At 42.9% G+C, this 18,132-nt stretch overlaps 1 protein-coding gene across 1 annotated transcript in view; it reads left to right on the forward strand.

Moving 5' to 3' along the window:
- Positions 1-18,132, forward strand: part of AASDH (aminoadipate-semialdehyde dehydrogenase) — a 468,424-nt gene that overhangs the window by 102,523 nt on the left and 347,769 nt on the right. The window contains exon 4 of the mRNA XM_085642048.1: positions 12,687-13,024. Within this exon, the coding sequence (XP_085498174.1) occupies positions 12,687-13,024 (338 nt within the window). The remainder of the gene's footprint in view (positions 1-12,686; positions 13,025-18,132) is intronic.

The raw sequence follows: 18,132 nt of genomic DNA on the forward strand, positions 1-18,132 counted from the left end.
CTTCAGAAGTCAGCTTGTTCGCTGCAATTTCGTCTAGCTCTAGTCATTTCTCCAAGAGGAACAGCAAAGATTTGGCTTTGGGGGTGTGCACTACTCGCATGAAGTGTGAAGCTGCAGGCAGTTGATTTAAGGTATAGTTTGCTGGCTCTTCTGTGCTCCGCTATATAGATTGCCACATCTTGAAATTCAGTGCTTGTTTTACTATGTTGCATGGCAAGCCTAATGTTTAGTCATTGTTCTTGAGGTAGGTGAAAAACTCTTGCAGGTGTGATAGACTACCTGTTCATTGCATTATGTTGTCAGTATGCCTACCCCAATGTAATATGAGTTCTTTGTATATTGATTCCAATTGTTTTTTTTCTTCAAACAATTCCATGTACAGAACAGATGCGATAAGGCAAATCGGCATCCCATACCAACTCCTTATTTTTGTTTATACCTGGTCTCTTCGTGTAAGAACCCATTGTTTTTTATAATCAGTTGGGTCATCTCAATGAATATCTGAGTATGTTAATCAGTGTTTCCTGTCTATGAGATAAGTGTCCCATGGTTTAATGCCTGTTAAGTAGGTTTACAAGTATATTATGAGCATACGTCCATTGTAACTATGGTCATTCCTGCAGACCTTTATACCTCCATCAATTTATTTAGAATGCCATTAGTGTTTTGCATGAAGGATGGTTGATTGACCACCAAAGCGTGTAGAAAATGGTCTGCGCAATTGGGTATTTTTTTGATAGGTCTAACTGGATGTGGCCTAACGGCTAGAGCGGTCGACCTTAAAGCTGGGGAATTAGGTTTTAGTCTAGGCAGGAACGCTGAACATCCTGTGATTCTAAGCAAACCTCTTAGTCTCCCCGTGCCTAACAAAATGAATGTGTCCGTCTGTAACGCAACTAGTGCTCATGTAAAGCGCTCTGATACCTTTGGGTCGAGTTCGAGCTATATAAAACTAACCCGCCCCCCCAAAAAAGATGGTAAAAAAATCTCTGATTGTAGGTAATATGTGTTAGCTAGAAATGTAGGAAGTAAGTTGGTTAGGTATTTGAATTACAGATCTGAAAGTAGACCCTGTTGTTACCATTTTGTTAATTTGGTATTGATGTTCTTAGTGTTCTAACCAGTTGGATTGGAATAAGTATTTTATTTGCTTGTGTATCTGAGAGTGGTCTGTCAATCTCACCAGTACTGCCTATCTTGTGATGCCCTCTTTATCTGCCTCTTTCTTAGCATTTTTTTGTCTTGTTTCTCTCGATTATTGTCAAATTGTCCTCATGGTATAATTGATGTGTAGGAACTTTGTCTTGCAAACACGTCCTGTAACACTAGTTTATGAAAATATCTGTGTTGGTACAAATAAAATATTCTTAGTGGGCTAAAGCGAATCCATTTGTTTCTGGTAAATATATATTAATTCAAAAAAAATATTATGCACATTTTCTATGGGAAGACCTATCCAGCTACTAGTCTGCAATTAATAACATATTCATCTGGCAATACACCTTCTCCTTATTTTTTTATTTTATTAACCTATCGCTTACGTACAGCACTAGATCTGCTATACTCACTATAACTATGTTGAATCTTATCACTTGTTTTATTTTGGCAACATGTATCGGCGGGACACTGTTTATATTATCGTTAAGACTAAACTATTCTGACAAATCGGCATCAAACAAGCATGTCAAGTGGCCACTTTGGGACAGTCAAATATTTTTCTACAAATTAGAACACCACATAAGATTTGACAATTGCTTTGTGCGACTTTTACAACCTTGAAAACGTTCTTGAAACAGGACGAAATGTGTTGTATGTTCACTTGAATTCTCTCGATTGAAGCTGGTTGTTCCTGGGCTGGAACCATCCATCCTTCTAACATGAATCTCGTGAGTTACCCATATCTTTGTCTCCTGAGGACAGTCAGCTTGCTTGCTGGAGACTTTTTTTCCTCTTGAAGCTGTATTTTGAGAAAGTCTTTTCTATCCAGGCAAAGCTCATAACTTGTGTGAATTTGGCAGTAATCTAGAGTCCTGCAGTCCTGTAGTGGGCTGAAATCAGTTTTGAGGAGTAAATGCATGGTCTGCAGATTGGGTTTCTGTGTTGGAACTCTCTTTTCCCAGTTTCTACAACTAGACAGAGCAATGAGAGGCTTATCCTGAAGATTCATAAATACCAACAACCTGAAATAACTTGTAACATTGACACAGTGGTAGCTTGCCTCAAGGTAACTCACTTTGCCTAAGTCCTTCCCTTGACTACGGATCTATAAGGAGGCATTCCCACCTGCAGTCCTGCTCTAGCGTACCATTTTATGAGGACTGCTTTTTCTACTGAATGTTTACATCTATTCTCTTCACTTTCTACCAGAGTGGTTAGTGATTTCTCACTACAAAAAGTTGTAACCTTTGTTTTGCTAATCACAACCCCTTCATAAGCTTTTTCAAAGGATGAATTTGCCACTCCGACTATTCTATAAGTGTACCTCTGGGGGCTGAACTGTAGATCATGGCCCAACAGTCTAGTATCACAGTTATTTGATGTTAATCTTTATTTTTAACTGTGGACATTCACTGAATTTTCTTGATGCTGTAGGACATAGAGAAGATCAGAGCTCTTTACAGGCAGTTAAAATTATCCCCAAAACCAGTGGCTACGGATCCCAAAATCCCAAAGTTGCAAACTGAAGGCTAGTCCTTCTCTTTTTGTTAACAATAAAACACTGGAATTCTCTTACCCTGTCTCTCCTTAGTCAGTAAAACTTTATGACAACTTATTAAAACCTGTATAAAGTAATGTGTGGACCTGCACACTTATTTTATACAGGTTATTCAAAAGTGTTCGAAAAAGGTAGTACAAGCTAAATAGTGATTTTTGCGTGCATTCACGTTGGGGATGTGAGCCTATATCCCTGGTTAATATGAAATAGTTTAAAGAGGTTTAGGAAAACCCAAACCTACGTGAAGCACCGCACGGACCAAGTAGTCTCAACTAGTATAAACTCCAATACTCTTAATTTAATCAATGCTGTTAAAATGTTGCTCATGTGCAAAAAACTCAAAACGTTTGACACAGTAAATATTACGTGTTTATACCACAATGTGAAACATTATTTTACACAATAATTGTACTGGTTAAACTGAAACATAGACACATGAAAATGTTTTTCATCACATTATTCATTTAGCAATTGTTTGTCTGTGCCTTAATACGGATCAAAACTCATAAAAAAGGCAGTCCCAATGCATTTCGGGTTTTTTCAAAACCCTTCGTCAGGGGATGTATAAATCACATTAATCATTTGAATGCGCGTAGTCGTTTCCAAAGAATCATCTTCCAGAGCTACAACAACAAAAAACCTTATGAATATCCATAAGAATACAAATTTACAAAACTTGCCTATAGGATTTGCACTCGAGGAGAAACCAAGAAGCCCGGTTAAAAAACAGTAGTGCTCTGGATTGTGTTATAGGAACCCAAATGTGCTCAAAGTATAGCTCAACAGCGTGAGTCTCTAAAGTAGGAAAACATTGTGTTAATCTCAATATACCAGAAATCATCTCCATTCTGTGGAGCATAAAGAAAAGTCAAAAGAGAGCCAGGAACCACAAGGAGACGTGTGGGTGTGTTCCACTGATTACACCGAATTGAAGTGCTTTATAAACTGTGCGATACGTGCTATGGAGTGCCCATACATAATACTAAATGTCTGCTCACCAACGAATGAGTAAAGCTGGACTCTGCTCTAGCATTTGGAAGATGATTCTTTGGAAATCTTGGCTACAGTTTACCAAGATTAACGACCATTATACCAGTGGCAGTATTATGCTACGTAGGGGTGATCACCATTGTGCCATGGATCCCAACATGCCAAGAAGTTTCACTATAATGCCTTGGCCGGTTTATGAGTGTTGGGCACCAAAGTGTCATTGATGCTCACAATATGCCACAATTTGAGACTTTTATACACAAACTTTGCCTAATTACTAATGAAAACCCATGAGTGTACACATGTTGTGTTTTTAACTTCATGATGTAAAATATACAGAGTTGAGCTCATGAACATTGGAAGAGTGGGTAGAGACATTCAACACAATAGGCTAAAGGGATGTAAAATCCCCAGTAACATTACAAGAGAATGATGCCATTTTTATACACAAAATGTCTATTTGCATATAGGATTCCTTCCCAACTCCGGGGAAGGTTACCGAATAGTAGGAGAATTGCCAGGTGAAGAGGAAAAGCACACAGACTGTGATGCAATTGTACTGATGTACACATAAAGACATGCACTTACACATACATAGAGGATATTACTCTTACATTTAAATAAAGGCAGAGGAAGGATTTGGAGAGGAACACCTTTTCTTCCCACAAACGGGGCCACTTGTCAACATATTCTAGTCGATTATCATAACACTTATCCACTGCAATGGAACAAAGGAAAGCTAAGTGTGGGCAGATGAGGCAACTACTGGTTGATGCACATGTGATGTGAGAAATTAAGAGTTAAATGATTTTTGGTTTGTTTTTATTACAATGTTTAGCAGAGACATGGCATCCCTCATGCACAGGTTAGTGACTTGCAGAAGCTTTTCAGCTTTTTCCCTGTGGTCTTCTAGCTCAAATCTCATGCTCTTATGAATATTTGCTTTGCGAGTGGGGTTGTTGGTGAATGTTGGATATTGTCAGGAAGAATCTAGCCAATCGTGTGAGTGTAAGGATTGTGAGAAGTAGTGCTAAATTAATAATAATGAAAATTAGCATTTGTATAGTGTACACCACAGAGAATTATCACTTGGCTGTTAAATAATATTGGCTGTTACTATCCAGCTGAATGGTGCTAATGGGATCATCATCGAAGAATGACAGGCTGAGGATAATTTACAGTAGTCATTTTATCGATTTCAGGATGGCAGTCTGAGTCTAACCTATTCCCATTAGAATACACAGTCCTATTGAGTGAGGAGTATCTGAGAGCAGCCTGAGACATACGAGGGGCTCATGGAGAAGGTTGTATGTGACAAAGTAGACATTACTAATAAGTGAATGAAGAAACGTTTAAACACTAAAACCACAATGTTTAACCTTTTTTTTTTTTAGGGTGAGGCCCATCTCTTTTGTTCATTTGTTTTAGATCTCGCCTAAGACAGCACATGCAGTGTCTGTTGTGAGACATATTGTTAATTTACAGCGGGCACAGTATCAACACATTACTCACCATTGGTTGGCTTCATTGTTGCTTTCATTTGCTTGCATCTAATATGTTAGCTTCACTTGAACCTTTTGCAAAGTCAGTAGGTCGGAGACCCAGATTTTATTGTGGAAAAAGGTGTTCAAAGCTTTCGAGATTCATTGAGTCAAAAGCTGGTAGTTCTTGATCAGTGGTTATACTAGGGTTGTCTCCAGAGACGTCAGCATAAATATCTGACACTTATTTAACAAAAAAGATTGCTAGCATGCTGCATTTCTTTCTGAAGCATCAGGCATGGAAGTTTTATCAGCCTCTTTCAGAATTGACTGAATCTCCTTGGCCGAGATTGGAGCACCCTCAAACAGCATTACATTTAATGTGTGTCTTTTTGACCATCTTATGATAGTTTTTAATTGCAGCTGAGTATATCTTTTTAGCTTTGAGATCATAGTATTTACCCCAAGTACGTTCTAAAATTTCCATTTTTATTTTTTTGATAGCCACATTTTTAGTTTGCAATGAGAAATATAAATCAATCGTACCCCATCCCGATTCACACACCAGATCCCATATTCAAAGAAATAGTACAAAGGTTACCTCCTTACCCGATAGAAGCAGAGCTGCTGAGTCCGGAATAAGTCCACCATCAACCCCCATATCTTGGCGTGATTATGCTTGTAGCCCCTGGCCTGGTAAATAGGCTCCTCCATTTTGGAGTACAGTCCATTGCCCATGCCAGTCTGCAGTCTTGGGAGGATGTGTGGTACTCCAGTAGCATGCTATGTCTTGTTTAGCATGCAATGTACCCAAGCCCACCAACGCGTGTTCTACTCGAGCCCTCCAAAGTCCTCCAAGATTCCCAGCATTGCCAGTTTGGGAGCAAGTTTCACTGGCCTCCAGTACCTCGGTCAATATCTTGCCTATGGTCGACAAGTACCTGATAAGTCTGCGTTTGGAGGGGCACATTGCTTAGACTGCAAGGTAGGTCTCCTACCCGCCTTCCAGAGATGCATCAGAGTTAGGTATGTGGCATGCAGATAATGAAGCTGGATGAGCCGCAGGTGTGAAAAAATGGCAATCGCTCCTGGGTCCATTCGCACATCCCTCCAATCTGCATTATCTTGGGGGTCAACCCGGGCTTCCCACTTTTGTTTGAGGGATCACATTTATTGGAGGAAATAATGACCAGTGATTTATAAATTGGAGAAATTCCCTCCTTTACCTAGGGCGCCCTGAAGCAGTTTGGACGTGAGTGGGTTATATTCGGGAGGATTAGGAAGTTCCTCCCGATGGGAGTCTAGTGCATCTCACAGCTGTAAGTACTTGTGGAACTGTGAAGGGGAAAGTGAGAACTGTGCTTGCAAATTTTGGAACGTAATACCAATGTTATACATTTTCTGGAATCGATATAGGCGGGACACCTGACATGTCTTCGCCGCCTCCACAATTGGGTCTGTTGAGTGATTTTCTTTTCCCACCCCAGTCGTTTCGGTGTCATGTAGAAATCACCATCCTAGTAGGCTCGGGTAGAAAATGGGAGAGATGATGGACACTATCCAGACACAGTGAGGAAAGCTCCAATTTATAGGCTGGGTCCCCCTAACCCTCATTCATCTAGTCATTATCCCCTCACCCCCATCCTCCTTGTCCCACTCCTGACTTGTGAGGCGTTTACCAAGAATGCATGTGCAACATCAGGGCTCACATATTCATTCAGGCATTTTTCAATGAGAAATAGGACATCTGGTTTATAGTGCACAATGAAATAAAAGCTTTCTGTTTTATGTCTAACCAGTGAGCAGTTGATATTTGTGAATTTCCCTTACCCCTGACGTGGTATTATTCCCACCACAGGGTCAGAACACGAAATTACAGTGTTTACAACCATCAACTGGCCTAATGAGGTTGATAGGGTGTCTATATATAGTTATATTGTTAGGGGGGGAGTCAGTCCTGCAAGTTCCAGTGCATACATGATAGAAAGGGAAGCTGGGATGGTGCCCACTCCTTTTTTTCCCTTCTGCTAACTCTACATCTGTCATCCTCCCCTCATACTTCAGTTGTGTGGGAGATTTGTTATCTCCCTGCTCAAAGGTGCAAGTAGAAAGCAATAATTTTCATGACTGAAATAGTTGGAAGCCAGGCACAGGGAGCTGTGTGAAATGAAACGGTAGCCGGAGCTGCCACTGCCCCTTTTGCCCTTGGCTCACAGCTCCACCATTTCCTGTCCCTACAGTCATCTGCTTTTTAAGGTCTCTGCTCTAGACAGTGCACATGCTCTGTCTCGAAAGAGACCTGTTGTATCTACTTTGTGGGCTTCAGCTTGCCCATAGGCTTCCGATTTGCTGGCTCCATCGTCGCTCTATTATTCATTCACCCCATTTGTCCATGGGATTATCCTTCCCTGACAACAGCCACCAACTACTCCTAAACTTTGCAGCAGACATTTTAGGGCATTGTTTCGGGATTACTTTTTTATTTCTTTAAGAACGCTTTGGGGGGTTCAGCAGATCCTACGGTTCCTTGTTTTTGGCAAGACATTTAACCCAAGATGGCCGACAGGTGAAGAGCTCCAGTCGGGAGCTCCCGGAGAGGGATGGCCTTTTGGCCTCTAATCCCCTTTTATCCAACTCCGACTGGAACCCTTTCCTCTCACCTGGGGCCATATTCGACTGCTGTTCTCGTCTCTCCAATCTCCCGCTTTTCGGCTCGAGATCTTCAGAGTGGGGCGTGATTGATGTCCTGACCGAGCTGTCTTGACCGATGCCCGGTGGAGCTGCTGGATCGGCTATAGGGGACTTCAGACTCGGCTTTCCTTGTGTCTCCGCGCTGTCTTTTTCTTCCCCCCGCAGCACTGGTGAGACACTAGGGATGGTGGATCCTCTTTTTTTCCCGGGTGGCCGCTGGGGACGTGGCGGAGGTTCCCCTTCTCCTCCGGCCATCGCCAGACTCTTCCAAACCTTGGAGTCGGGACTCGGTCTCTTGGTGCCCTGCTGCACAGGAGTGTGGAATCGATTTGGAAGCAGTGATGGACCGCTGCACGACGCTGCTGTGCTGCTCCATTGAGCCCGCTTTTCTGTTCTCTGAGTTGTTCGCCCTCTGGACTCAGCCACTGCCTTCCTCTTCCGGGATGGCTGTCTTTATCCCCGTGCCGACTTCCCAGGACCTGCAGGACCCCTAGAGCGATCCACGACCCTCTATCATTTCCTCCCTCCTGAATCGACTGCCGCCTTCCCCATTCAGCTCCGCTTTTGGGGTAGGTTTTTCATTGCTGGTTGTTTATTACTCGGTTTTTTTGTTCTACCAGTATTCCCGCCATCTTGTTTTTGGGGTCTTTGTTTTCGTTCACCATCTTACAGATCCTTGCCACAGGTCAGTGCCCTTTTTCACCAGATTGACCATTCACACCTTTCTTGACCACCTCCGAGCCTCCGGACTGTTTTGACTTACATTCTCAAACCTTTTTGTTTTGTTTCCACGAAAGTTCTCGACGACATGACTGGACCATGACTCTGTAAATATGTAATATATAATTGTCCAAGCCTAATCGCTGTTAAAATGTAATCCTGAGTGAACTTTCTATTGTATATATATAACTCTAACCACTAGTATATGTAGTAGACCTTTGTACTTACTACCATTCCTATGTGATTTTAGTGTTTAGCCGTTTGTATCTCTTCCTTGAGTGACTTTATAACTTTGTACATTTGCAATTTTTTCTGTTTGTATCACTTCCTTGATTGACTTTACAACTTGTACATTTGCAATTGTTTTCTGTTTGCATCTCTTATGTAACTCATGTAATCCAAAGTCCTTATGTAACGCAACTGGTTCTTACGTAAAGCGCTCTGACACCTCCGGGTAATGTTCGCGCTATATAAAATCGCATTAAATGAATAAATAAATAAACAGCTCTTTACAAAACAAGGTGCTTAGTGTTTTCTCACATAGCCATCTCCCTTGAAGTCTGTCGTGTCTACCCCTCTCCCTGCCCCAATTAGAGTAACCACCTATGACCGGCTCTTTTCTGCAAGAATCCACCTCCTCCTGTTACGAAATACATTTCCCCGGCATCTGTAAGGTTACCCTCCTCAGCTGACAATCCATCACATATGCGTGTCCGTGTGGTGCATACACTTCATCCGCAGCACTGCCACACCACCCCTTAGTTTTCTACGTCAGGCAGCTGCACCACCACTGTGAATATCGCTCCTACCTTCAAGAACAATTCCAAAAGCACTGGGATAATGCCAGTGGAGGCTGTGTGTTGGTTCTGTGCCCACCACCCCGTTCTTAGACAGGCAGAGTATCTCTTACCTCCTTCACTGGCGGCCCAGCAGAGAACCAGCATCAGCACTCTGGAGCTGCTATATCCAAGAGCAGGGAATCGTGTATCGGAGGATTGGCTTCCCCAGTCTTATTAAGCTTCCTTCTTCCCGCTTTGTTCAGTGAGTCCCGGAGGTATGGGCTGACCACAAAAACTGAGTGACAGCCCTTTCAGCTCTCCCAGTTCTACTTTTCCCTCCCCTCCCATCCCCACCTGGTGTCATTCACCCGTCATATTCCCCCACTGGCAAAGGTGCAGGAGAAGGACCCTATGCACTGCACATGCGTAAAACCAGCGGCCACATTATGGCCAGGCAACATGCCATGTGTACCTATTTTAAACTACACTAGCTTTCATTCTGCTCTCTGTCATTTGCAATGGTGGGCAGTCGTTGATGCGGTTTAGGGGATTTCATTTTTAGCAAAACAACGCCTCTTGATTTGTGCTAAGTCCTACGCAGACAAATGATGGATGGAAATGCTGAATAAATCATACATTCACCCCCAGTCAAGAGATCTGGGTTAAATCCATCGTTCTTTTGCTCACCATGCCACCCCAGTATAGACCTAGCCATATGCAAATCAGTCTTGAACCTGTGCCCCATGGGAACAGTCCAGAACGAACTGCCAAGCCAGGTCCTCCCTGGACTGGAAACAAGCATGGATTTAGGCCCAGATCTCTGTACTGGGGTGAATGTCTGACATTGTTCTTCATTCTGTCCATCAATTGTTCTTTTTGCATTTGCCACCCCAAGTGGGATGGGCATGCCCAGACGTGGGTCCCGTGCTCTCCATGCCCCTGGAGTCAAGCTATCCTGGCTGATGAGGGCTGAAAGCCTGAAACCGGTCCTAGGACGCTTGTTTCAAGTCCAGGGAGGACCTGGCCTGGCAGTTCGGGCTGGACTGCTCCCATTGGGCGCAGGGTCAAGACTGATTTGCATATGGCTGGGTCCAAACTGAAATGGCATGGTGAGCATAAAAACGATGGCTTTTGACCCAGATCTCTGTACTGGGGTGAATGAATGACATTGTTCTGCATTCTGTCCATCAGTCTTTTTGCTCTTGTTTTGTGCTAGTCACATCCACCGCATCCTGCTTTGAGAGAGAGCAGTTATGAGATGAGCGACCAGGTAGCCAATAACCATCAACCTTTCGACGATCTAGACACTTTGTTGGTTGCACATATAAAGGAGAAAACATTCCTCCAATCCTGTATAACTGCTATTGTCCTATCGCTAGATTTCAAAACCATGTTAGTAAAATAACAAGCTTTGGCAATACCAGAAGGTCTCAGCAATTCAAAAGCTATAGGCGTTGTCAATGTTAATGCATTTGTGTACAGCTCTAGGACTGGTTTTATAAATATACACAAATGCATTAACATTGGCAACATCTATAGCTCTCCGATTGCCGAGACCTATTGGAATTGCCAATGCTTGTTCTAGTCTAGTGCTGGGGTACACAGTGGTACATAGTAGCTGTGTTTTGTCTGACTGAAGGGAAATAAATACAATATTTTGTCTCTCTTCAGTCCTGGTTTAAGCGCGGTACGAGATCCGAATATGCAGCTGCCTTAGAAAGGCAAATATATTTAAAACAGAAGCAAATTAAGGGGAGTCCCCTATACGCATAGAAGACATCCCTCACTGTCGGGGACTGCAGGGGTTTCCGTAACATCCCTGACCTCAGTCTATCTTACCTTTACTCTGACCGCAGACTTGTTGAGACATGCTTCAAATCTCTGGTTGCTTGCCTCTTTCACCTGTTGTGTCCACAGTATGTGTAATTCTCCTGCTGTGAATACTGATAGGGACACACTGGAGAAAGTCTGCATCAGTGGCTTGTGGGATTTTATCATTTTTATATATTTAGTAAGTTAACTGAATCAAAAAAGAGTTGCTTTTTTATTGTTGGGTAGCTCTGACTTGGATAGTAGAATGCTCACACCTCAGGTGGGAGGTCAAATATTACCAGGGACGATGATAAAAGGGAGCAGAATGTCTCATTTATAGATCCGTTTCAGCAGCGTCACCCAAAATGATGCCCCCCCCTGCAGAATTGGATGAAGGGCCCCCTGAGTCTACGATGTCTTGCAAATATTCATGGGCCTTGGGCTTAAGGGTTGGGGCCCCCCGAGCCAGAGGGACTGGCGTTACGCAGCGAATTCATTTTTCTGTAGTGATCCTTGTTCCTACGCTTTATGTTCCTGCACCATCACTAGAGTCAATAGTACCCACAGAGACGGCTTTTGCTCAGAGAGCAACCTTGCCGAAATCAAATTTGTGAACCCCTTCCATTCGTCCACTTTAAATGTCTGTGCGTTGAAAAGAAATCGGAGGGACAGGGGTAAGGGGAGGGGGACAAAAGAAAGGAGAGTCATAAGAAGAGACACAGTCAAAATGCAGACACTATAAGCAACGGCCCAGTCTTTTTTAATGTACTATTGTACTTTTTTTGTAGCCACGTTGGAAAAAGACGACTGCACACCACTTCTATCTCTAAAGGACCATACTCTGTGAGTGAGCTCAGCTCACACATGCTATAGGCCACCTCTGAGCACCAGGACATTCCTAGATTTTCATCTTCTGTGGTGAAATGGATGCCAGAGATACGAGTCCCTCGTGAAAGAGCTGCTGCTTGTCAGAATGTTTTTGCCTGTTGCTTGAAGTGATGTTTCACCCCTTCGCCATCTTTTAAATGAAGGCATAATTTCAGACAATACAGACAATAAAGTGCTTAATTTGTAAAAGAATGAGCGCTGGTTCCCACAGCTCTGCCCCAGCGGTGCTATTAAAAATAGACACGCCAAATACCAAGGCTACATAATGTTGAATTCACATCAGGCCCCTTTAATCCACTACCAGACACTGCCTGTCCTTTAGCTCCCTATTGCTGTTCCCAGCTTTCTTAATTTGTGCCCTTTTTCCCGCCGTTCTCTTCCTCCTTCTTTCCTATTTGTATGATTTCCTCTGTCTTGCTTTTAGTCAGTATCTGATGAAAAGAGAAGTGCCGGTCCCCAAAAGGGAGTGGTGGTGTGCCCTACCGACAACCACCGGCTCAAATTAAGCACCGATGCAGACCACATACACGCACATGAGGTTTAAAAATCATTGGATGCATTGCTACTTCATTAATATAGTAACATTCATTTTATTTTATTTTATTTTAGGCTTTTAAGGAGTCTTATTCCCACTCTTTTCATAAATTGGATTTTTCATCTGGACCTCTGGATGTGACTTTATTTAAAGTTCAGTGGAATGACTCTTCTGGAAGTCGGTTGGTGGATATCAAAGAGAGGAAAGAAACTAAGCAGCCTACAGTTAAACATCATTTTGAGAAAGAAAATGATTTGAAGAAAAACTCTGAATTAGTTAATTTTAAGGAATCCCTGGACATCCAGCAAAAGCATCACCTCGCTTATGTTTTGCACACATCTGGGACAACAGGATCTCCCAAAATAGTGAGAGTACCTCATAAATGTATAGTACCAAATATTCTCCATCTTCGGTAAGTTAATTTATGGCTTGTTTTTGCTTAAGATCTGCACATTTCAAATATTCTGAGTAGTAATAATAGGCTATTTCTTTTCCTGTTCTATATGTCTCTTTTCATCACTTTGTTTTTCATATCTATATGTCTCTATTCAAACTAGAGACAGGAAGCTTTGCTTTTTGAAATGCCTTGTATGGTTCTAATGTTTAGTGCAACAGGAGAGACCGTGGGTGATGGACTGACTCACTCTGGGAAATGACTGGAACTGTTCCATCTGAGCTGAGGTATCGCTCTAGTATGCTCTCTTTGTATGCTTGTGCCCAGCTCGGGTCCTGTGGATTCAGTCCAGATCTAGCAGGTTGACCACAGTACTGCTGGAAATGAGTGCTCGAATGGGAGGCACCTTGACTTTCGCACTGGAAGCTGACTTAAAAAAAGAGTGGCTTAGCTATTTTGGCAAGGTAGAGCCAGAATTTAAGGGGATATTACCTCTATTTGCTGGGAGATTGTAGAAAATTGAATCCCATTATCCGATGAGCACATCAGGTGCTCATATGGTAAAGGAGTTTGAACCTCAGGCATGTGGTGAGATGTTTCCCAGCATAGCATATCTGCTATGCTATCTGCTGAATGGAGCCAGAGAGTCCCCCTCCATTTCATTCATAGATAGGGTGACAACCTCCATCCGGTTCATTAGACATTGTTTCCAGTCCTGGACTTTTGTGTTATACCCTAATGAATTCTGGGTGCTGTAGTCTTTCTTGTACTTCTATTTACCTAAGTAGAGTAATACATATTAAATCCGTGATTTGTGGGCAAAAGGTTCAGGACTGTAGACAGTGTTCATAATGACTTGGAGCGAGGTGGTCATCCTATCAAGAGTGTAGGACAGTGCCTGCCATCTTCACTGGGAGAGTCTAGTGCATATATGTGACCCACAGTAGTTCTAGGAACAGGGTCTGAGTATGGTGTGCTAAATATTTGAAGGAGGCAACAAGTTCCAAAGGGATATTTCCCAGCTGGAACTGTGCTAACTTTCTGAAGGCGGCAACAAGCTTCAAAGGGGATTTTTCCCAGTTGGAACTGGACTAACTGGACGTTGTAATAAATTGTCTTAGATTTTTGTGACATGTGGTTGGAAAGCAGCGACTTTAGTGACCCGGAAGGGTAATATGTCTCACTTAACATGCTCATGAGGCGGTGGCCAGGAAGTTCCTGAGCAGCCACACTTGGCACTAGGCTTGTGATCTAGGGTCTAGAGAGAGGTGTGGAATTCTATGACTTTTCTTCATTATGTGTCATTTCTCAAACCACACACAAAGTCTATTGCTTGCCATTGACCCCAGTATAGGTACCTGGTCTTTATCTGGTCTGTTAGTGGGTTTAGCTAGATCTGAGTAGCCCACAAAGGTTGAACACTGCCTGCCTCAGATCTATCTCTATTCATGCCAATACTGTTTGAAGAAAGAAGGGGAGTCCAATATCTAAGTTGCTGTCCTGCAGTTTCAGGACCCTGCAACGTTAGGCTTAGTTTTGTGTGCTGTGTGGACCTATATTTGCCATGCAGCTTTGGATGATGTACTGAGTGATTTGGGTGTATCTATATATTTAGTTTATTTGCTGTTTGACGAATGAGCCACCGAATTTCCTGTGCATATACTGCAGTAAATGCGTGTCTTTGTTAACACTAAGGGCCTGATTGACAAAGATCAGTTAATCTTTTGAGTAGGCTTACACTTTGTAGTAAATGTGCTACTTTCATTATTCACAAATCTGAGTGTACTACAAAACAATAAGTAACATGCCTCCACCCCAGAGTAATGCAGTTAGCTTAGTCTTGTGTGGGTGGGCGATGTCCCTCCGTAAAAACCTCCCTCACCCTCCGTAAAGCCCTCTTACTCCTCCCTAATCCCTTCCCCTTAAATAGTAAGTCTCTACCTTTTCCCACCCACTCCCCTGTGTTCCTCCCACATTTACTGCTAAAGTGCGGAGACTATAGGCAAAACTTACACTCTGTAGGACGTTTTATAATCGTATTAAACGTACTGCAAAGTGCAGTTTGAGAATCAGGCCTTCTTTCATGAACACTGTAACAAGTTCTGTTAAGACCTCTTCTATTTTAATTTTTCATTTTGCAGACTCTTTTATCTCTTTTATTAGAAAGTATGAAGTTTTAGACGTGTGCCTGTGTGTTAGTATCATGTCTGCCTCTTATCTAGGCTGTCATTTCTATTGTTTTTGTTATGGGCTGTGCCATAACATCATTGAAGTTCATAGTGGAAGCTGACATGTTGTTATTGTGTTAGTTATTTAAGTATATTGCCTATATGTAAATCGAGATGATGCGTTTATTGCCATATTTGTTTACTCTTAATGAGACTTTAGTGTCAGCAAGTACTGTTTTATTTTATAAACATGAGTCAAAATCAGTTATCTGACCATTAATTGGAGGGGCTATACGCTAGAATGATGACATCAGAGGTCACGCCGATTTACAGCAACCCGCCTCAGTCGGAGGCTGTCCTGGGCGCGGCGCAGTTAGGTGATCTTCAACCTTGCACTGCTTATCATTCCTGAGCACGAGATCTGATAGAGGACAGCTGAACTGCTAGAGAATGTATTTTGTGCAACCCATCTTAAGAAACCCATTTTAAAGGCTTGCTACTTTCTGCTTCTGCTAAAGTAGCGAAAGGGTGTTTTGGATTCTAGGAACTTGTTAACCATGTTACGAATGTTCCTATTTTTTTAGCTGGCCATCGTACATTGCTGTATTTATTTTCTCTCTCTGCGTGGTTACCGTTCATATTTTATGCATTCGACTTGTATTTTAGATATAAACATTCTAAAATACATTCCCTGTTTCTTAGTGCTATTTTGAGTTTGTTATTCATTTATGAAAGAGGGTTTGGAGTTCTACTGTGCTCCTGAACTCCTCTAGTGAGGCTAATTGTGACCAGAAAAGGCTAACTACACAGCACTGATCATTGGGCGGTGTGTGGGTCACAGGCCAACTGGATTTATAATTGGTATTGGAGCCTTGAACTAAGTCCTTGCGCCAGGGGGTTAGACATCCGACCCCTAAATCTATGGAATGCCCTAGATTGTGACACTGCCTGTTATTTTGTTTGTGGTGTTTTTCTAAGTAAGTTTTTCTCAGCAAAAGAAATGTTTAGCTTTTAAAAGAACCAGTGTTGCAGATTAGTAAAAGTCTTTGATGTCTACACAAGCTCGCAGGGCAATTTGTAACATCCGTGGCTATCTGTTGAAGCTACAGATGTTCCAGCAGCCTGAATTGGATATATGATATATAACACATGGGAGCCTATAATCCCTGTTTAAAAGTGTGCATCAAATTTTTATATTGCAGTCTAGCTGAGACGGTTATAGTCCCCTATAATAAAGAAATGGTGTAGGCTACTCAACTGTAATAAGTCATTACAGTTAAGTTATGTCTTAATAATGCATGATGCAGCAGCCTGCAGCCAAGGTGAAAGGGAAGCCACAGAGCAGCACACCTACAACAGCAGTTTAAGCAAGTGAAACGAGAACAGGCTTTTTGTCTTCTGATGTGTTTACCTAATGAACAGTGATCAGCAGAAAGGAGATGTTTATGGTAACATGTTTGTTTTTTCCTAAATCTAAGCCATTACAGGAAAGGTTGATGAATCACTGCAGGTTTCAACAATTTCTGAGATGCAGCATTTTTTTGTCTGATTTACATTAAAATAATTCTAAAGTAATTTTTCAACAAATTAGTAAATGCTTTTTGATGTGTTTAATTTTGCAGCAAAGGTTAAGCTTGAGTTCTTCATGTTCGCAACTATCAGTTGAAACATTTTTTATTGTTTTCCAAATCAACAATCCAACGTTCTGTCCAACTTCCCCATCCCCCCCCAGGAGTACTGTTCATTACTCAGCGATTCCCCGTGTCCAAGAGAAGTACCGTCCCTCCCAACCCCTACTCGTTCGCTCCCCTTCCCACCCCCATGTCAGTGCGCCCCCATCTCCTACCTCTCCCCCGATGTGCCCCCCTTCCAAGTAAATTATGTACGGGTGCTCAACCCCTCCCTGAGCAAGCAGACCTTCCCTCTTGTCCAGGCCTCTTGTATGTGTCCAGGGACCGCCTCCATTCCCATCTCACTCCCCAGTCCCCCCCGCCTCTTGCCTATCCGACGTGCTCCCCCCGTCCCCTACCTCAGATATCAGCCCCTGGAGTTCCACCACCAACGCTTCCCATGCCCTGGCCGTCGCTAGTGCTTTCTCATCGTCTCTCCGAAAAGCCAACTGCACCCGGAGCGTACCCTCCGCCCCCGCCCATCTCACTAACGCTGCCCTCCACCGCAAAAAGCTAGGCCCCCCCCGGGACTTCCAGTGCATGGTCAATTCTCTCGGCCATTATCAACCCCAAATCATAGAACTTGCTAGTGACCTTCGTGCAACAGGTGTGGGGAAACCAAAGCAACAAGCAAGCCCCCATCTCCGGGGCAATAGAGCGGTCCGTCACCTGATTCAAGCAGTCCACTACCTCAGCCCAATAGTCACCCAACTGTGAACAGGCCCAAAACATGTGGCGAAAATCTGCCCCCTCTCCCCCACACCGCGGACACGGAGAGTGTGCCCCTCCGAAATATTGCAAGACCTTGGCCGGTGTCAGATACGCCCTATGTAACGTGAAAAACTGGACTAACTGAAACCGTGCGTTCCTCGTTCCCTTCCAGGCCCTCCGCACTTCATGTTCGCAACTATGCTGTTTCTTTCATATGAAAAAGCATCAAACCAAGGATTTAAGTGGTTTGTGGGAGGAGCTATGGTGTGACTATATATTATTAGGAATAAAATACAAGCTGCCGTACGCTAAAATTATATTGCAATGGAGTTCTATGACTTTATAAAGGATATCAACCTTCAACCTCTTAACTTTATATTGTCATGGAACACATCGTTGATTTCCAATAGCCTTATATATTTTTTTTTTTTTTAAAACATGTTTTTTATTGCAACATTTTCAGCAAAATAACCATCGGGGCAACCGGCACCCCCTACAATCTCCGATCACACCCCTCGGTTTAGCAATGCACACAGCCATTTAGCCCACATCCCGGCGGCCGGGCGGCATATATAGA

This window comes from Triturus cristatus, chromosome 2_2, assembly GCF_964204655.1.
Source record: "Triturus cristatus chromosome 2_2, aTriCri1.1, whole genome shotgun sequence".
NCBI classification, from domain to species: domain Eukaryota; kingdom Metazoa; phylum Chordata; class Amphibia; order Caudata; family Salamandridae; genus Triturus; species Triturus cristatus.